Source organism: Pristiophorus japonicus, chromosome 18 (genome assembly GCF_044704955.1).
Source record: "Pristiophorus japonicus isolate sPriJap1 chromosome 18, sPriJap1.hap1, whole genome shotgun sequence".
NCBI lineage: Eukaryota > Metazoa > Chordata > Chondrichthyes > Pristiophoridae > Pristiophorus > Pristiophorus japonicus.
The window spans coordinates 79,480,672-79,502,329 of record NC_091994.1 but is presented as its reverse complement, the minus strand read 5'-3'; the positions used below and the strand labels follow the sequence as shown (position 1 = coordinate 79,502,329).

The 21,658-nt window shown below is 46.7% G+C and overlaps 1 protein-coding gene across 1 annotated transcript in view; it reads left to right on the top strand.

Annotated features, from left to right (window-relative positions):
• The window catches only part of disp3 (dispatched RND transporter family member 3), a 333,206-nt gene that overhangs the window by 110,549 nt on the left and 200,999 nt on the right, over nt 1-21,658 (top strand). Inside the window, exons 6-7 of the mRNA XM_070860919.1 lie at nt 8,448-8,587; nt 11,234-11,238. Of these exons, the coding sequence (XP_070717020.1) occupies nt 8,448-8,587; nt 11,234-11,238 (145 nt within the window). The remainder of the gene's footprint in view (nt 1-8,447; nt 8,588-11,233; nt 11,239-21,658) is intronic.

The following is a 21,658-nucleotide window of genomic DNA, read 5'->3' as shown; positions in this document are numbered from 1 at the left end:
TTTCCAGCACGCAAAGTGTGCCGAAAAAAGGGGTTGGGCAAAGTTGGGCCCTTAAATAGCAGCATGACTGAGCGGAGAAACAGCCCTGTGTACACATCGAATGGTACCAGGGTGAGGGACTTATGTGGAGAAACTTGGAGAAGCTGGGATTGTTCTCCTTAAAGCAGAGAAGGTTAAGGGGAGATTTAATAGAGGCATTCAAAATCATGAATGGTTTTGATAGAGTAGACAGGGAGAAAATGGTTCCATTGGCAGGAGGGTGGGTAACCAGAGAACGCAGATTGACAAAAGAGCCAGAGGGATGAGAATTTTTTATATGCGTGTTGTTATGATCTGAAATGCGTTGCCTGAAAGGATGATGGAAGCAGATTTAGTAGTAAGTTTCAAAAGGGAATTGGATAAATACATGAAGGGGGAAAATTTGCAGGGCTGTGTGTAAGGAGCAGGACAGTGAGACTCATTGGATAGTTCTTTCAAAGAGCCAGCACAGGCACTTTAGACTGAATGGCCTCCATCTCTGCTGTATGATTCTATGGAGGGAGGGAGCAGCGTATGACGGCGCGGTCCCGGCCTGCAAGACCATCAGCAGGCCGGGGCCATTGGAGGGAGCAGCATGCGGTGGCATACCACTTCAGGAAGCAGCTGCTGCAGGAGGGCGACGGCTGCAAAGCCAGGTCGCTGATTGCAGTGCGGGCAGGCACAGCAGGAGGGGCGAAGGAGCGGCAAGAGTTTGTAGAGGGAAGTGATCGGGGCCCAGGAGTGGCGCGAGTTCGGGGCCCAGAAGAGGCGAGGGCCCTGGGGCAGCACGAGCCAGCCCACACTGCAATATGTGTGCACGCTAGGTCCGTGCAGCAGAGCTGGTCTCCAGTCGTCTTGGGTAATCCAAGGCCTATCTCTGTCAAGCCCTTGTGGTGGCTGGGGTTCAACGGCCACCACACGTTGAAAAAATCCACGCACAGGCATCTTTCACCGTGGAATACTAGGTCCTTCATTGAAACACCTGTGAACTCATCCCTTTTTGGCATGGAAGCAGGTCATTCTTGCTTCGAGGGACTGCCTATGATGATGATGATGATGATGACTCTATGAAATGAAATGTTGCTATTGCTAACTAAGCTGGGTGTAACTCTGTTGACACAAGTTTGCTGACTTGTTTAGCCTGTCCAATTTGTGGCAGCATATTTTAATATCAGGGCAGTCTTCAATATTTAAAGGAGCAATGGCCTAGCTGAGACCATGTCTGATTCCTCCGACCTGTTGAGCAACTTGCTTTGATTTCAGATTCACTTTCCCAGATCTAATGTCCTTTTCGAAAGGAAACCTGCTGTCCTTACTCAGTCTGCCCACATACCTGCGCTATCACTAGGACCGCCTAGTTCCGTCTCCGTAACATCTCCTGACTCCTTCCCTGCCTCAGCTTATCTGCTACTGAAACCCGTTTCCATGGCTTTGTTACCTCTAGACTATTCCAATGTACTCCTGGCTGCCCTCCCATCTTCCACCCTCTGTAAGTTCGAGGTCATCCATAACTCGGCTGCCTGAGTCCTCAGAACGTAAGAAATAGAAGCAGGAGTAGGCCATTTGGCCCTTCGAGCCTGCTTCCCATTTAATGAGATCATAGCTGATCTGATCTTGGGCTCAGCTCCACTTCCCTGCCTGCTCCCCATAACCCTTCACTTCGTTCAACAATCTATCTCCACCTTAAATATATTCAATGGTCCAGCCTCCACAACTCTAGTGGGGAAGAGAATTCCACAGATTTATGACCCTCTGAGAGAAGAAATTCCTCCTCATCTCAGTTCTAAATGGGTCACCCCTTATTCTTAAACTATGCCCTCTAGTTCTAGATTCCCCCACAAGTGGAAATATCCTCTCTGCATCTACCTCAGTATATTATGTTTCGAAAAGATCACCTCTGAATCTTCTAAACCCCAATGAGTATAGACCCTACCTGCTCAACCTTTCTTCATAAGTCAACTCCTTCAACTCAGGAATCAACCTAGTGAACGTTCTCTGAACAGCCTCCAATGCAAGTCTATCCCTCCTTAAATAAGGAGACCAAAACTGTACGCAGTACTCTAGGTGTGGTCTCAGGTGTACAGTTGTCGCAGGACTTCACTGCTTTTATACTCCATCCACCTTGCAATAAAGGCCTTCCTGATTACTTGCATATTAACTTTTTGTGTTTCATGTACAAGGATACCCAGGTCCCTCTCTACTGCAGCATTTTATAATCTCTCTCCATTTAAATAATAATTTGCTTTTTATTTTTCCTGCCAAAGTGTATAACCTCACACTATCCCACATTATACTCCATATGCCAAATGTTTGCACACTCACTTAGCCTGTCTATATCCCTTTGCAGATTCTTTGTGTCCTCCTCACAACTTGCTTTCCCAGCCATCTTTGTATCATCAGCAAACTTGGCTACATTAAACTCGGTCCCTTCATCTAAATCATTAATATAGATTATAAATAGTTGAGGCCCCAGCACCGATCCCTGTGGCGCTCCACGAGTTACCGTTTGCCAACTGGAAAATTATCCCGACTCTCACTTTTCTGTTATTTAGCCAATCTATCCATGCTAATATATTAACCACAGCCCCGTGAGCTCTTATCTTGTGCAGTAACCTTTGATGTGGCACCTTATCGAATGCCTTCTCGAAATCCAAATACACCACATCCATTGGTTCTCCCTTATCTACCCTGCTCATTGCATCCTCAAAGAACTCCAGCAAATTTGTCAATCATGATTTTCCAAATGACCTGCTACTGCTTCCTTAATAATGGAATAATGGACTCCAGCAACATCATTATAGGCAGTCCCTCGGAATCGAGGAAGACTTGTTTTCACTCTTATGTGTCCTTATGTGGCTGAACAGTCCAATAAAAGAACCACAGTCCCTGTCACAGGTGGGACAGATAGTCGTTGAGTGGAAGGGTGGGTGGGACAGGTTTGCTGCACGCTCTTTCTGCCACCTGCGCTTGATTTCTGCATGTTCTCGGCGATGAGACTCAAGGTGCTCAGTGCCCTCCCGGATGCACTTCCTCCACTTAGGCCGGTCTTTGGCCAGGGACTCCCAGGTATCAGTGGGGATGTTGCACTTTATCAGGGAGGCTTTGAGGGTGTCCTTGTAACGTTTCACCTGCCCACCTTTGGCTCGTTTGCCATGAAGGAGTTCCAAGTAGAGCGCTTGCTTTGGGAGTCTTGTGTCTGGCATGAGGACAATGTGGCCTGCCCAATGGATCTAATCAAGTGTTGTCAGTACTTCAATGCTGGGGATGTTGGCCTGGTCGAGGATGCTAATGTTGGTGCATTTGTCGTCCCAGGGGATTTGTAGGATCTTGCGTAGACATCGTTGGTGATATTTCTCCAGCGACTTGAGGTGTCTACTGTACATGGTCCATGTCTCTGAGCCATACAGCCCTGTAGACCATGAGCTTGGTGGCAGATTTGAGGGTCTGGTCTTCGAACACTCTTTTCCTCAGGTGGTTGAAGGCTGCACTGGTGCACTGGAGGTGGTGTTGAATCTCATCGTCAATGTCTGCTCTTGTTGATAAGAGGCTGCCGAGCTATGGGAAATGGTCCACATTGTTCATGGCCGCGCCGTGGATTTTGATGACTGGGGGGCAGTGCTGTGCGGCGAGGAAAGGCTGGTAGAGGACCTTTTCCTTACGGATGTTTAGCTTTTATACACATCAGTAAATACGTCGACTATGTCCTGGAGTTCAGCCTCTGTATGTGCGCAGACGCAGGCGTCGTCCGCGTACTGTAGCTCGATGACAGAGGTTGGGGTGGTCTTGGACCTGGCCTGGAGACGGCGAAGTTTGAGCAGATTCCCACTGGTTCTGTAGTTTAGTTTCACTCCAGTGGGGAGCTTGTTGACTGAGAGGTGGAGCATGGCAGCGAGGAAGATTGAGAAGAGGATTGGAGTGATGACGCAGCCCTGTTGACCCCGGTCTGGACATGGATTGGGTCTGTAATGGATCCGTCGGTAAAGATCACGCCCTGCATGTCATCGTGATGAACTTTTGGGGGTATCCGAAACGGAGGAGTATGCTCCGGATACCCTCGCGGTTGACAGTGTCAAAGGCCTTTGTACGGTCGAAGAAGGCCCTGTATAAGGGCTGCTGCTGTCGCGCTGCAAAAATCATGTCCGTTGTGCCCCGTGGGGTCGAAATCCGCACTGTGACTCCGGGAGGAGCTCCTTGGCCACAAGGAGAACATAAGAAGAACATAAGAAATAGGAACAAGAGTAGGCCATGTGGCCTCTCAAGCCTGCTCCGCATTCAATAAGATCATAGCTGATCTGATTATGGACTCAGCTCCCTTTCCCCACCCGCTCCCCAAAACCCCTTATCCCCCTATCTTTTAAGAAACTGTCTATTTCTGTCTTAAATTTATTCATTGTCCCGGCTTCTACAGCTCTCAGAGGCAGCGAATTCCACAGATTTACAATCCTCTGAGAGAAGAAATTTCTCCTCATCTCTGTTTTAAATGGGCGGCCCCTTATTCTAAGATCATGCCCTCTATTTCTAGTCTCCCCCATCAGTGGAAACATCCTCTCTGCATCCACCTTGTCAAGCCCCCTCACAATCTTATACGTTTCGATAACATCACCTCTCATTCTGCTGAATTCCAATGAGTAGAGGTCCAACCTACTCAACCTGCAAGGGCATTCCGGGGGGAGAGAGTTAACAGCCAGAGGTCGTGGTACCAATGACATAGGTGGGAAGAAGGATGAGGTCCTGCAGGAAGAGTTTAGGGAGCTAGGAGAGAGATTAAAAAGCAGGACCTCAAAGGTAGTAATCTCCGGATTACACCCAGTGCCACGAGCTAGTGAGTACAGAAATAGGAGGATAAAGCAGATGAATACAGGGCTGGAGAGATGGTGCAGGCGAGAGGGCTTTAGTTTCCTGAGGCATTGGGACCGTTTCTGGGGGAGGTGGGACCTTTACAAGCCGGACAGGTTGCACCTCAACAGAGCCAGGACCAATATCCTCGCAGGGGCGGGGGGCGTTGCTAGTGCTGTTAGGGAGGGTTTAAACTAGCTTGGCAGGGGGATGGGAACCTGAAAATAGATTCAGTAGGGATGGGAGTAAAGCTGGAATTAGAAAGCAAAATTAAAGAAAGTGAGTTTGAAGGAGAGAGGAAACAAGCAGGAAAAAAGGGTAAAAAAACAAACTTAAAGGCACTTTGTCTAAATGCACGTAGCATTTGTAACAAAATAGATGAGTTGACAGCACAAATTGAGACAAATGGGTATGATCTGATAGCCATTACAGAGACGTAGTTGCAAGGTGACCAGGACTGAGAATTGAATATTCAGGGATACTTGACAATCCGGAAGGACAGACAGAAAGGAAAAGGAAGTGGGGTAGCTCTATTGATAAAGGATGGAATCACTGCAATAGTAAGAAATGATATTGGCTCAAATGATAAGAGTGTTGAAACAGTTTGGGTGGAGATAAGGAATAATAAGGGGAAAAAGTCACTGGTGGGCATTTACTTCCTTAGTTAGCCATGGATAGTTCTCCCTTCTTTTAAAGTATTTCCTTCTCACTGGAATATATTTTTGTTGAGTGTTATGAAATATCTCCTTAAATGTCTGCCCCTGCTCAACAACTATCTTACACCTTAAAGTGGACTTGGAAAATGGATTAGCCAAGTCTGCCTTCATACCTTTATAATCACCTTTATTTAAGATCACGACACTGGTTTGAGACCCAACTTTCTCACCCTCCATCTGAATTTGAAATTCAGCCATGTTATGGTCACTCATTCCTAGAGGATCCTTTACTAGGAGATCGTTCATTAGTACTGTCTTATTACACAGTACCAGATCTAAGATAGCCTGCTCCCGTGTTGGTTCCACAATTTGATTGGCCAATTTGATTTGTCCAATCACAATGAAGATTAAAATCGCCCATGATTATTGCTGTACCTTTCTTACAAGCCTCCATTATTTCTTGATTTATACTCTATCCAACAGTGTAGCTATTGTTAGGGGGCCTATACACTATGCCCACCAGTGACTTCTTCCCCTTATTATTTCTTATCTCCATCCAAACTGATTCTGCATCTTGATCTTCTGAGCCAATATAATTTCTCACTACTGCCCTGATCTCATTCTTTATTAACAGAGCTACCCCATCTCCTTTTCCTTTCTGTCTATTGGGTAAGCAATGCCTCAATTTTAAAATTCTCATCCTTGTTTTCAAATCCCTCTATGGACTCGCCTCTCCCTATCTCTGTAATCTCCGCCAGCCCTGCAATCCCCCAAGATATCTGCGCTCTTCCAATTCTGCCCTCTTGCACATCCCTGATTTTAGTCACTCCATAATTGGTGCATGCCTTCAGCTGCTGAGGCCTTGAGCTCTGGAATTCCCTCCCTAAACAGCTCCGCCTCTCTACTTCTCTTTCCTCTTTTAAACACTTCCTAAAACCTACCTCTTTGATCTCATCTGCCTTAATAGTCTCCTTACGTGGCTCGGTGTCAAATTTTGTTTGATAAAGCTCCTGTGAAGCATTTTACTCTGTTAAAGACACTATATAAATACAGGTTGTTAGTGGTGTTGTATATGACTCCAGTCCCACACCGATGTGGTTAACTCGTAACTGCCCTCCGAAGTAGCCTAGCAAGCCATTCAATTGTATCAAACTGCTAGCGGTTTAAGGCGGCCCACTACCACCACCTTCTCAGGGCTGTTTTGGATGGGCAGTAAATGTTGACCTTGCAAGCGACGCCCACATCCCAAGAATGAATAAAAAAATCTTAAATTGGTTTCTTCACCCACTTTTTACTTGCTTTGATTACAGTTTTGGTTATTGCCCAAATTTTTCATCAGCGTTGCACAATCTTTTGTGTCAGCTGGCTCAGGTGCTAGCACTCTAGCCTGTGTGCCAAAGGTTATGGGTTCAAGCCATACTCCAGGGCTGAGCTCACAATCTTGCATTGTCAGTGAGATCAGGGCAGTTATAACTGGTCTAGAAGACCACAACCCCAGTTATAGAGTTGTCATTTATATGCTATTCACATCCCAACAGGTGCAGGTTGCTCCATTTGTGTTCAACAGCTCAGCATTGTTGCCTCTGTCCATCAATTAGTAACACAGATAATAAGCATGGTGTACTTCACCAAAGTTGCTTTGCCTCCTACGTTTTTTTTAATGTTAAGAATATATTGGGGCCGAAATTGCCCCTCCCGATAAGGCCAAAGCGGCGGCCATGGGGTGGCGCAGAATGGCTGCCGATTCTCCGTGGAGGGGCTGCCATTTTAGCAATTGACATTTTTCACGAGTAGTTATAGTGTCTCTATAACCACTCTATAATTCACTAGTTATGGAGCCACACAATACAGTACAATTAACCCACTGAACCAGCCCAATGTCGGGGACTGCTCCGCCTGTTTTCATGCGCCTACCCCTTACCATCTGGTGAAGACCCCCTCACGAAATTGCCCCACGGCTGTGGCTCCGCCATCAGCCAGTGCCCCCGACAGCTTTTTGTGGCAGCACGGCCGCTCTTAAAGGGGAGGGCGCACTGCCGCGGCTGCCATGTTGTGTTTTTTTTGTCGGATGACTGAAAGGTTGGCCCGACAATTATGCTCCCGGGTTTAGCCGGGCTGCCAACATGCAGCCTAGCACCCCCTCTTGGGTGCCAGGCCACTGGCCTGGCCGAAACCGTCCCTTGTGGCCCAGTGGAACTAACTAAAATGAATGCAGAGTTTGCAGCGATCCTCCCCTTTAACTGAAGGGGAGAGAAGTTGTGACCCACCAGTGTAATGATGTCATTGGCACAGCACTGATGACTGACAGTTGCGGACTCACCGTCCCACCCCCACTTCCGCCCCATGATGATCCACTTCCACCATGCTGGAAAAAAACCCGCGAGGAGCTGGATTTCGCCGGATAGGCCGCCACATCCATTGTGGCGGCCAGAACACTTCAAAAACGGTAGGTGTGCCCTACTTCCGGCAGAGGGCAATTTCTACCCCATTGTTTGCAAGTAACTTTTCTGGAATTGTTAATGTGAAGGGCATTAATGCTGGATGATTGCGTTTAATTTAGTTGATCGTGTCAACATCATACTCTCCTTGATCAGGTATAGAATGGTTAAATGTAGGGTAAAGTTATGTTGCCCCAATTTTAGTGCTATAGTTCCCACCTCAAAGTGGCACTATACCTTCATCAATATGATGTTTCCTTTTGGCCATGCTGGACAACCTGACAATTTAGCCCTAAATCATCAGTACATACACACACTTCAGGAAATACAATGCGACTGCCACAGACCTATTACACATGCAAACCTTAGCCAGCTGCAGAGGAAACCAGCCCGGCTAATCCAATACCCAAATTATTCCGCTTTCAACACTAATTGGTGGCACATTTGGCCAATGTTATGTTTAAGATCTTCGTTAATTATCCTGTTTTGTTCCCATCAGATCCCAGCTGTCCATGACTTTGGACTCTTCATGTCTTTGATAGTTGCTTGCTGCTGGGTGGCTGTTCTGTTCCTTATGCCAGCTGCACTCTGCATTTGGAGTCAGTACATCTCGCCTCTGGAGCTATCCTGCTACTCCAGGTAGGGACTGGTTTCTTTAATTTCTTCTGCATACATTTATCAAAGTGAAGGATGGCATTGCTGAAGAACACGGGCGTAACATTGGGCGTACCTTTAGAAATCAGTATATGTTGCAACATTTCTATGAGTGTTAGACACTAACAACTACCTAAATATGTTAATGCTTATCCTACTCAATGAAAGATTCAACAAATGTGTGCAGTGAGTCAGCCATTAGAGCAGGAAGGTCCCAGCTTCTATTAATGGGGGTGAAATTGGACATGGGCAGGGCTGGAAAACGTGCGGTATTGTATCGGTCACCCGTTAACTGGGGATGGTGGCATTGTGGTTATGTTACTCGACTAATCATCCTGAGGCCTGGATTAATGATATGGAGCCATGAGTTCAAATCCCAGCACAGCAGCTGGGAAATTTTAATTCAGTTAATTAAATAAGTCTGGAATAAAAAGCTAGTGATTATCATTAAAAACCCATCTGGTTTACTTATATCCTTTCGGGAAGGAAATCTGCTGTCCTTACCCGGTCTGGCCGATATGTGACTCCAGACCCACAGAAATGTGGTTGACTCTTAACTGCCCTCTGAAATGGCCTAGCAAGTCAGTCAGTTGTCAAGAAGGTGGCTCACCACCACCTTCTGAAGGGCAATTAGCGATGGGCAATAAATGCTAGTTTTGCCAGCGACACCCACATGCCAAGAACGAACATAAAACAAAAATCCTGCCCTATATTCAGTTCCACTGACTTCTGTGTTGTGTAGCAGGCACAAAAGCAATCCTGCCTGTTTTGCATCCTTCTCCATGCCCAGTTTCAATGAGCTCTCAAAGGGAGTGGCAGATGAAAAGATACAGTTGGCCCTAGGGTTAAGTAGGGGGAAAAATCACTAGGTTTCCCATTCCCATTACACAGCAACTTCTGCTAGAAGTGTTGAGAGAAGGTCAGCCTCTTCTCTGCAGAGGGACAGGGAGAAACAGCTCATGGGCACCTCCAAGCTGCCAGCTCCAAACAACATGGTGACCAGAAAGGTTGGGGAGAAAAATCAAGTTTTAGATCGTCGGAGAAAAGAAAACTGCATTGCTTAAATAGTATGTTCAGGAGGAGCTGGTTAACAATATAAATTCCACATGGTTCAAAAACTGATGAATTGCAAATGTTAGTCTCTCATGAGCTTTGACTGTTTCTGAACTCTTGGCATCATCATCATCGTTATAGGCATAGAGGAAGACTTGCTTCCACTCCCAAAGTGAGTCCTTTGATGGTTGAACAGTCCAATGCGAAAGCCACAGACCCTGTCACAGGTGGGACAGACATTCATCGGGGGAAGGGGGGGTGGGACTGATTTGCCGCACGCTCCTTCTGCTGGCTACGCTTGACCTCTTCACATTCGCAGCATTGAGATTCGAAGAGCTCAACGCCCTCCCGGATGCACTTTCTCCACCGAGGGGTTCTTCGCCCAGGGACTCCCAGGTGTCAGTGATGATGTCGCACTTGACCAGGGAGGATTTGAGGGTGTCCTTGTAATGTTTACGCTGCCCACCTTTGGCTCGTTTGCCATGAAGGAGCTGCACATAGAGCAATTGCTTAGGGAGCCTCGTGTCTTGCATGCAAACTATGTGGCTTGCCCAGTGAAGTTGATTGAGTGTGGTCAGTGCTTCAATGCTGGGGATGTTAGCCTGGACGAGGACACTGATGTTGGTGCACCTGTCCTCCCAGGGGATTTGCAGGATCTTGCGGCGACATCGTTGGTGATATATCTCCAGTGACTTGAGGTGTCTTCTGTACATCGTCCATGCCTCTGATCCATACAGGAGGGCAGGTATTACTACAGCCCTGTAGACCATGAGCTTGGTGGTAGGTTTGAAGATCTTGTCTTCGAACACACTTTTCCTCAGGCGGCCAAAGGCTGCACTGGCGCACTGGAAGCGATGTTGAATCTCCGCATCAATGTCTGCCTTTGTTGAGCAGACAAAGGATGTTGACAAACTTTTGGGAGCATCCAAAACAGAGGAGGTCGCTCCATAAGCCCTCACGGTATGGGAAGTGGTCCACATTGTCGAGGATCGCGTCATGAATCTTGCTGACTGGGACACAGTGCTATGTGATGAGGACAGGCTGGTGGAGGATCTTTGTCTTACGGATGTTAAGCGTAAGGCCCATGCTTTCATATGCCTCGGTGAATACATCGACTATTTCCTGGAGTTCAGCCTCAGAATGTGCGCAGACACAGGCATCGTCCGCATACTACAGCTCAATGACAGAGGTTGGGGTGATCTTGGACCTGGCCTGGAGGTGGCGTAGGTTAAACAGCTTCCCACTGATTCTGTAGTTAAGTTCCACTCCAGCGGGGAGCTTGTTGATTGTGAGGTGGAGCATGGCAGCGAGGAAGATTGAGAAGAGGGTTGGAGCGATGAAGCAGCCCTGTTTGACCCCGGTCCGGACGTGGATTGGGTCTGTGATGGATCTGTTGGTAAGTATCACGGCCTGTATGTCGTCGTGGAGCAGACAAAGGATGGTGACAAACTTTTGGGGGCATCCAAAACAGAGGAGGTCGCTCCATAAGCCCTCACGGTTGATAATGTCAAAGGCCTTTGTAAGATCAAAAAAGGCTGTGTATAAGGGCTGGCGCTGCTCCCTACATTTTTCCTGCAGCTGTCGTGCTGCAAAGATCATGTCCATTGTGCCCCGTAGGAGATGAAATCCGCACTGTGATTCCGGGAGGAGCTCCTTGGTCACAGGGAGAAGGCGATTGAGGAGAAGTCTAGTGACAACTTTTCCAGTGGCTGGTAGCAAGGAGATTCCCCTGTAGTTGCCGCAGTCGGACTTGTCCCCCTTTTTAAAGATGGTCACGATGGCTGCATCTCTGAGAACTCCCAGCATACTCTCCTCCCTCCAAATGAGAGAGATGAGGTCATGTATCCGCACCAACAGCGCCTCTCCGCCATACTTTAGCGCCTCAGCAGGAATTCCATCCGCACCTGTAACCTTGTTATTCTTGAGCTGTTTTATGGCTTTGCCTACCTCGTGCAGTTTGGCGTTTCACTGAGGTGGTGAAGGGTCAACGCTGCAGGATGGCATCGAGAACACTCGAGTCAAAGGCAGAGTCTCGATTGAGGAGATCTTCAAATTGCTCCATCAGCAGGCCCTGATAGCCTCGGTGTCCTTGATGAGTGTTTCCCCGTTCTTGGCCAGGAGTGGGGTGGGGCCTTGGGAGTTTGGATCGTAGGTGGCCTTGACTGTAATGAAGAATCCTCGCATATCGTGGTTGTCAGCCAGTTGTTGTATCTCCTGTGCTTTCTCCATCCACCACCTGTTCTTTAGGTCCTGGGTTTTTTGTTGGACCTCAGCCTTGAGCCGTCTGTAACATTGCTTTGCAGCTCCCGAGTTGGGTTGTTGTTTGAGGCTCAGAAATGCTCTGCGCTTACGATCTATTAGTTCTTGGATCTCCTGATAATTTTCATCAAACCAGTCCTGGTGTTTTCTGGTTGAGTAACCAAGTGTCTCTTCACAGGTTATGGAGACCAGGAGGGAGACCAAACGCTGTGGGCATTCAGCATCTCAGGGTCATCAAGGCACGCCAGATTAGCTGTGAGGTGCTGGCTGTATAGGGCTCTCTTAGCTGGGTCTTTAAGTGCCCCGGCATTAACTTTTTGTGGCGCTGCTTCTGCAGTCCCCTTTGCTTTGGGGCTATGTTTATATTGATGATGGATCGGATTAGGCGATGGTCCGTCCAGTAGTTGTCAGCTCCTGTCATGGCACGGATGATGCGCACATCCTTGCGATTCCTGGCTCGGATGTTGACGTAGTCGAGCAGTGCCAGTGTTTGGAGCGAGGGTGTTGCCATGATGCCTTGTATTTGTCCCTCTGGCGGAACAGGGTGTTGGTGATGAGTTCATGTTCTAGACATTTTGTCAGGAGTAGGGTAACCCTGGAGTTGGCTTTCCCTACCCATTCTCTGCCAATCACGCCTCTCCAGAGGTCTGTGTCTTTGCCGACCCTGGCATTAAAATCACCTAGGAGGATCGATTTGTCGCCCATGGGGACGCGGGACAGGGATGTCTCGAGGTTCGAATAAAAACCCTCTTTAGCCTCATCCGTTGCATCGAGTGTTGGGGCACATGCACTGATGACTGGCGCATTGGTTCCGGGATATGGTAAGGCGAGGAGTCATGAGGCATTCGTTAACCCCACAGTGGGACTCTTTGAGGCGGTCGACCAGTTCATTTTTGACGGCGAACTGACTCCACGAAGGCGGCGTTCTTTCTCTGGTTTTCCTTTCCAAAAAAAGTGTACCCTCCACCATATTCCTTGAGCTAGCCTTCCCCTGCTCACCGGGTCTCGCTTAGGGCGGCGATGTCAATGTCAAAACGTCTAAGTTCCCGGGCAACTATGGCGGTGCGGCGTTCCGGCCTGTTGCTGTTGGAATTGTCCATGAGGGTCCTGACGTTCCAGGTTCCGAACTTCATATTATCGAAGTAGAAGATGCCTATGCGTGAGTTCTTTTAACATGGGGTGGCCGCTGCACACCAGCAACCACACGGGCTTAGCTGAGCAAGATCTTGGTCCAGTGGCAAGGTGGTTCAAGACGACTGGAGACCAGACACTACTATATGAGCCTAATTACCTACGGCGAGATGTTGGCCGCAAGCTCGGCGCCGAGTAGCACCACTGATGGTAAATGCCCGAGGTTTGGTTGGGGGGCAGACATTGGGAAGGTCAGCTGTCCGCTGGGGTAGTTGTTTTAAAAATGTAAGAGTTTAAAAGCATTTCCAAATTTTTTTTTTAAGTTATGCAGGTTGATTGAAGGTTTAATAAATAGATTAAGAGTTGATTAAAAGTTATGGAAAAAAAAAGTTCTCCAAGTTGATTAAAAATTTAAAAGTTTAAAATGGGTGACTTTAATATGCACATAGATTGGGCCAGCCAAACTGGAAGCAATACGGTGGAGGAGGATTTCCTGGAGTGCATAAGGGATGGTTTTTTAGACCAATATGTCGAGGAACCAACTAGGGGGGAGGCCATCTTAGACTGGGTGTTATGTAATGAGAGAGGATTAATTAGCAATCTCGTTGTGCGAGGCCCCTTGGGGAAGAGTGACCATAATATGGTGGAATTCTGCATTGGGATGGAGAATGAAACAGTTAATTCAGAGACCATAGTCCAGAACTTAAAGAAGGCTAACTTTGAAGGTATGAGGCGTGAATTGGCTAGGATGGATTGGCGAATGATACTTAAGGGGTTGACTGTGGATGGGCAATGGCAGACATTTAGAGACCGCATGGATGAACTACAATAATTGTACATTCCTATCTGGCATAAAAATAAAAAAGGGAAGGTGGCTCAACCGTGGCTATCAAGGGAAATCAGGGATAGTATTAAAGCCAAGGAAGTGGCATACAAATTGGCCAGAAATAGCAGCGAACCTGGGGACTGGGAGAAATTTAGAACTCAGCAGAGGAGGACAAAGGGTTTGATTAGGGCAGGGAAAATGGAGTATGAGAAGAAGCTTGCAGTGAACATTAAGACGGATTGCAAAAGTTTCTATAGATATGTAAAGAGAAAAAGGTTAGTAAAGACAAACGTAGGTTCCCTGCAGTCAGAATCAGGGGAAGTCATAACGGGGAACAAAGAAATGGCGGACCAATTGAACAAGTACTTTGGTTCGGTATTCACGAAGGAGGACACGAACAACCTTCCGGTTATAAAAGGGGTCGGGGGGTCTAGTAAGGAGGAGGAACTGAGGGAAATCCTTATTAGCCGGGAAATTGTGTTGGGGAAATTGATGGGATTGTAGGCCGATAAATCCCCAGGGCCTGATGGACTGCATCCCAGAGTACTTAAGGAGGTGGCCTTGGAAATAGTGGATGCGTTGACAGTCATTTTCCAACATTCCATTGACTCTGGATCAGTTCCTATGGAGTGGAGGGTAGCCAATGTAACCCCACTTTTTAAAAAAGGAGGGAGAGAGAAAACAGGGAATTATAGACCGGTCAGCCTGACATCGGTAGTGGGTAAAATGATGGAATCAATTATTAAGGATGTCATAGCAGTGCATTTGGAAAGAGGTGACATGATAGGTCCAAGTCAGCATGGATTTGTGAAAGGGAAATCATGCTTGACAAATCTTCTGGAATTTTTTGAGGATGTTTCCAGTAGAGTGGACAAGGGAGAACCAGTTGATGTGGTATATTTGGACTTTCAGAAGGCGTTCGACAAGGTCCCACACAAGAGATTGATGTGCAAAGTTAGAGCACATGGGATTGGGGTTAGTGTACTGACATGGATTGAGAACTGGTTGTCAGACAGGAAGCAAAGAGTAGGAGTAAATGGGTACTTTTCAGAATGGCAGGCAGTGACTAGTGGGGTACCGCAAGGTTCTGTGCTGGGGCCCCAGCTGTTTACACTGTACATTAATGATTTAGATGAGGGAATTAAATGTAGTATCTCCAAATTTGCGGATGACACTAAGTTGGGTGGCAGTGTGAGCTGCGAGGAGGATGCTGTGAGGCTGCAGAGCGACTTGGATAGGTTAGGTGAGTGGGCAAATGCATGGCAGATGAAGTATAATGTGGATAAATGTGAGGTTATCCACTTTGGTGGTAAAAACAGAGAGACAGACTATTATCTGAATGGTGACAGATTAGGAAAAGGGGAGGTGCAAAGAGACCTGGGTGTCATGGTACATCAGTCATTGAAGGTTGGCATGCAGGTGCAGCAGGCGGTTAAGAAAGCAAATGGCATGTTGGCCTTCATAGCAAGGGGATTTGAGTACAGGGGCAGGGAGGTGTTGCTACAGTTGTACAGGGCATTGGTGAGGCCACACCTGGAGTATTGTGTACAGTTTTGGTCTCCTAACCTGAGGAAGGACATTCTTGCTATTGAGGGAGTGCAGCGAGGGTTCACCAGACTGATTCCCGGGATGGCGGGACTGACCTATCAAGAAAGACTGGATCAACTGGGCTTGTATTCACTGGAGTTCAGAAGAATGAGAGGGGACCTCATAGAAACATTTAAAATTCTGACGGGGTTAGACAGGTTAGATGCAGGAAGAATGTTCCCAATGTTGGGGAAGTCCAGAACCAGAGGTCACAGTCGAAGGATAAGGGGTAAGCCATTTAGGACCGAGATGCGGAGGAACTTCTTCACCCAGAGAGTGGTGAACCTGTGGAATTCTCTACCACAGAAAGTTGTTGAGGCCAATTCACTAAATATATTCAAAAAGGAGTTAGATGAGGTCCTTACTACTAGGGGGATCAAGGGGTATGGCGAGAAAGCAGGAATGGGGTACTGAAGTTGAATGTTCCGCCATGAACTCATTGAATGGCGGTGCAGGCTAGAAGGGCCGAATGGCCTACTCCTGCACCTATTTTCTATGTTTCTATGTTTCTATGTTTCCCGAATTGTTTAAGAAGTTTAGAAGTTGATTAAAAGTTTAAAAATTGAGTCCCTTCGGTCGGTTCAGCGCCGGTCTCGGAGTCCCTTCAGCTGGTTCGACGCCAACCCTAGATTCCCTTCGGCCGGCCGGTTCAGCACCGGCCCCGGAGTCCCTTCGGCCGGTTCGATGCCGGCCCCGGAGTTCCTTCAGCTGGTTGAGTGCCGGCCCTGGGCAGAATGTTTCACAGTACTGCTGGAACACTCCACCCCAGCGTCTTCATTGTGGCCGGCGGGCCTCGAAGAGTCGTCGAACCTCGAAGAGTCAACGGGACTCGGAAGAGTTGGCAGGTGCAGGGTCCTATCGGCCCGGGGTAGGTGCGAGCCGGTGCAGGGTCCTTTTGGCCCGGAGCCGTTGCGGGATACTTCCTGAAGCGTCCTACAGAATGTAGGCTTACTTTCTGTAAAGGGTTTCTTTGCATAATCTTATCCTGATATAATACTTGTAATACTTCAACCATGAAGTCTTTTCTCTTTATCCACTAAAATCAAAGTCAGTATGAGAACCAGTGTTTTTACAAAATGTCGTCAGTTAAATTTATTGTTAAATTTAATCCGGAAGTAATTTATAGTAGCCCAGGTGACTTATCCCATCTGTTAGAAATGACTCAAAGTGCTTCACATACAATGAATTACTTTCAAGTGCACTGTTAAATAGCCATTTTGCACACAACTGGATCTTACAATCAGCAATGGGATAAATGAGGAATTACTTTCCTGGTTTGAAGGAGGAATTTTGACCAGGAAAGTGAGAAAACTCCTCGCTGTTCTTCAAATAGTGCCATTAAATATTTAACATCCACCTAAGCAGGAGAAAGGAGCCTCAGTGTAACGTAATCAAAGGGACAATCACTTTCATGCTGCAGAGTTCCCTTCGTGTAGATTTTGTGCTCGAGGGATGGCCTTGAAAACACTCCCAACTTAAAGCTGAGATTTTTAACAACTGAGCAAAGCTAACACACAAGTTTGGCTACTTATTTTCTTTATGCAATAAGGTGGAACTGTGTGCTGGTAGAAGTGCGATACTTGGAACATTTTCTTTGACAATCCGTGTTGGCCGTAAACGATGGCAATGGTACAGCAATGGTTTACGGGTGTAATATTACTTAACACCCAACCAGGTGCTTCAACTTCCACCTTCAGAACAGCAACCCCCATACTGCGGGGCAGAAATTGCCCTCCACCCGAAATGGGCCTCAACTACCGTTTTTTAAGTGCTCCATTGGGGCGGACATTCCGGCGATTTTCAACTCTTTGGTTTCTGTTTCCGGTCGGAGCGGTGTGGGTGTCGGAAGAGGGGAGGATGTGTGGTCGGGTCAGAGTGGCTGCCACAAGTGGGGGCGGGTTGGAATGATGTGTCATACCGTCCCTCCCTTTCAGTTAAAGGAGTGGGCTGCTGTGAATTCTGCAGCCACTTTGGTGGCAAACACTGGGCCACCAGGGAGGGGTTTGGCCGGGCCAGCGGCCTGGCACCCAAAAGGGGGTGCCAGGCTGCCTGTTGGCAACCCAACCCGACCTGGCAGTCAGCCAACAATAAAAAAATAAAATGGAGTCGCCGGCAGTGCGACCTCTCCTTTAAGGGTGGCCGCGCCGCCAGCCACAAAAAGGGTACCGACAGAAAAAGCTGTCAATGGCACCAACTGGCGGCGGCGCTGCTACCGCAGGGCAATTCCACATGGGGCAATTTCCCGCGGGGCAATTTCTGAAAGGGGGTGGCCGCCAATCGGTATGGGGTTGGCATGTGCATGATGTGGTGGGAAAATGGGAGGATGGTCCCATACTCCGCTCCAAAACTAAAGGAGGGCAATATACAAAATGGTGGCCCCTCAGCGCCGACCAAACGGTGATTCCTTATCGACCCGTGAGGTGGTCATGGCCCTTTTAAAAAGAAAAAATTTCAGCCCCTGCATCTCCATAAACGTTTCCACTTCCTACAGCTGCTATTGTTCTAGGCTGTCTTGTCAAATTGTGCAAGTACAATTGTCGGGTAAAGATGAGGGCAGGCTTATCTTTAATGCCTCCAATGGTGGAATTAAGCATGACGCCAGATTCCACATATATATTGACAAAATCCAGTTCTACCTCATCACCATTTCTTTGGCCCCCTCCACAGCCTCTGTGTTGCCAGACCGCTTGTCCGACATCCAATCCTGGGTCAGCCGCAATTTCCTTCAATTAAACATTGGGAAGACCAAATCCATTGTCTTCGGCCCCCACCATGAATTCCATTCCCTAGCCATCAATTCCATCCCCTTCCCTGACCACTGTCTGAGGTTGAACCAGACTGTTCACAAGCTCGGCGTCCTACTTGACCTTGAATTGATCTTCCACCCCATATCCTCCCATCGCAATGATCGCCTACTTTCATCGCCCGCCTCTGTCCCTGCCTCAGCTTATCTGCTGCTGAAACCCTCATCCATGCTTTTGTTCCAACCTAACCCGCACCAAGTCCCATTCACCCATCTCCCCTGTTAACCTGCATTGGCACCTGGATCACCTGCACCTTAATTTTAAATTTCTCATCCTTCATGGCCTCGTCCCTCCCAATCTCCCTTCAAATATCCACTATCTCCAAGAACTCCAACTCTGGACTTGTACATTCCTCCATCCCTTCGCCCCACATTGGCTGTAGTGCCTTCAGCAATGTTGGCCCTAGGCTCTGGAATTCCCACATCTCTCTCCTCCTTTAAGTCTCTCTCTTAAAAATTACATTGGACCAAGCTTTTAGTCACCTGTCCTTGTATCTCCTTCTTTGGCTGTGTCAATTTTTGTCTGAACGCCCTAGGACGTTTTCCTACATTAAAGGCGCTAGATAAATGCAAGTTGTTAAAAGATAAGTTGTATAAATCGTAATAATTTACTCACAGATAAATACTTCTGCTAAATGCTCTGAACTAAGTAACAGTCTGGTGTAAGCATGGCTAACTTGAATGAATGCGAACTGGCTGAAGCTAACACCGTCATAGACTTGTATTCTGGAGCTGTGATATGTGAGTTTCTCTCAGTATAGAGCAGTAAATGTACAGTCATTATCCTTCCGGGCCTAAAATTCACCTAGAAAATCCTCAGCTAAAAGCTCAGTCACAGAATGCCCAGAAGATCGAGGGACAGTAGATATCCTTTATTTGCTGTCTCCTGTAGATGAAATCGAGAGGGTCATCTCAGTTGTACCAGTTTACCACAGCAAAACATTTTTTTTTCCAGCAGCTTTCATAACTTTCATAATGGTGTTGTCTTTTTAAATATGTATTTATAAATCACTTCAGGGCTGTGCTAAATATCTATTCAATTTACAGCCCTGGCTCGAAAACCATGGCGTCAGCAACATTAATAAAATTCACTTGGTGTCATTTGTAATATTTCATTTGCTTTTCTTTTTCAATTAGTTCAAAAGAAACAGTGTGAATGCTGGAAATCAGAGATAAAAACAATGTTGGGAATACACTAGACGCTAATCAACATCTTGAAGAGTAAGATGGATTTTCCAATTCTGATGAAGGGTCAACCCCGCCCCCGCCCCCGCCCCCAGAGCTGTGAACCTGCCTTGGGTGCTGATCAGCCTGATGTGCATTTGCAGCACTTGTTGTTTTTAATTTCAGACGGGAACTGGCCAGAAAATTGCCAAAGTTTTAGGGCTTTTAATTATTGCATATAGCTATTTTTTTTTTTGCTGGACTGGGTGAGATATTCCTAGCAGCTCTCCCATGGCATTGCTCAAGGTGAGTTGGATCGAGAGCTGATCCCTGGTCAGTGGTGCTTAGTGAGCCATGATTGAATGACTGATTGAAAGGACAATTATCTCTGGTCCAAAGTCTCATTGGTCAAAGGGGCACTACAACACATCACAGAGACGAGACTTTCAGTAATGTAGATAACTCAATGGATATGTAAGGTAAGAAAGAAAGAGCTTGTGTGTGTATATATATATATATATATATATATATAGTGCTTTTCACAACCGTAATAGTGTAGTCACTGTTGCAAATAGCATTGAAATAAATGGTCAGATAATCGATTTTACTGATGTTTGTTGAGGGATAAATATTGGCCAGGACACCAAGAGAACACCTTCAAGTAGCGCCGTGAGATCTTTTACGTCCACCTGAGAAATCGTAGCCCTGTCTCATTCAAAAGTGCAGCACTCCCGAATTAACGCCTCTCCTGGGCCCCGGTCACATCCCTCCACAGTCTCTCGCTGCTCCTGCTGCATCTGCTCACTCTCCAATCACCGACACAAGAGATTAGTGTGCAAAATTAAGGCACATGGGATTGGGGGTAATGTATTGACGTGAATAGAGAACTGGTTGGCAGACAGGAAGCAAAGAGTCGGAATAAACGGGTCCTTTTCAGAATGGCAGGCAGTGACTAGTGGGGTACTGCAAGGTTCAGTGCTGGGACCCCAGCTATTTACAATATACATTAATGATTTAGACGAAGTAATTGAATCTCCAAGTTTGCAGATGACACTAAGCTGGGTGGCAGTGTGAGCTGTGAGGAGGATGCTAAGAGGCTACAGGAAGTAGTGTTGGTAACAATAGTGAACAAATGTTTAACATGCTTGGATGATAATCTAATCACTATTTCAGGAAAGGCATAAACCCGTTTAAAATAAAAGGGTTAGTGCCTTCATTAGAATCACAGACATAAAAACGTCACCTGAGCGTGTTAAATGTACATCAACTGTTACCGCCAATAGTCATTTCTAGGCTTCTATGAAATAAAGGAACCTCGGGCAGCATGTCGAGCAGCATTTTAATGTCACCAGTTTCATCACAAGTAATTCCTGCACTCGTCAGTTGAAGTTTTTGTTGTACAAGAACATACGGTCATGTACGAGAGAACCAGAGATAGCAAAATGAACAGTCAGTAGATTCATTGACATTTTATCTATGCCGCATGTAAAATTCATGAGTAGTGATTCAGTGTGTGCAAAGGATAAATCAAATAGCATGTTGATTTGTAAGATTTTGAGAAGCATAAAACCTTTTTTCTATATTGGGCCAAAACTTGCAGTGGGTAATGACGGCGAAATAACAGCAACCGACCGCAATTTCAAGATGTAGTGCATGCGCATCTAAATGCAGAAATCCTGAAGTTGCTGCCAGTCAGTCACTGTTTCGACAGCCGGCAATCAACGTAATCAGGGAAATCAGTGAAACTGACGAATACTTCGGCTTTTCCGCGGTAATATCGCTGTTAAATAACATATTGCACCAGAATTTGCGGTCGGAGGCTTCCCGCGGGTAGATTCCTCTGACCGCAAACATTTCTACCAAAGCACCTGGTGGTCCCGCAGGTTTGGAGGCTTGCAGTCCTAGGCCTCGGCGCAAAGGCCTTCGTAGAGGCCCATGTATCCCAGGAGTGGATGGATTTCATACGTGGGCCAGCTATGAGTATGAATGGGAATACCCTCAAAAACACAAACACTGAAAATAATTTTTTTTTAAATCATCATTCGAATTAATAAAAATGGGATTTAATTAATTAATTATTTAAAACAAAAATTTAAGTTCTTGAAAAATAAAGTTACATATTTTAAAAAGTCTAAAAATAAACTTACCTTATTTAACAGGATTTTAATTATTGAACTTATTTTTTAAAATGTATTTTTCTGTACTTTAAGGGATTGAAATTGGCCACTGCCGG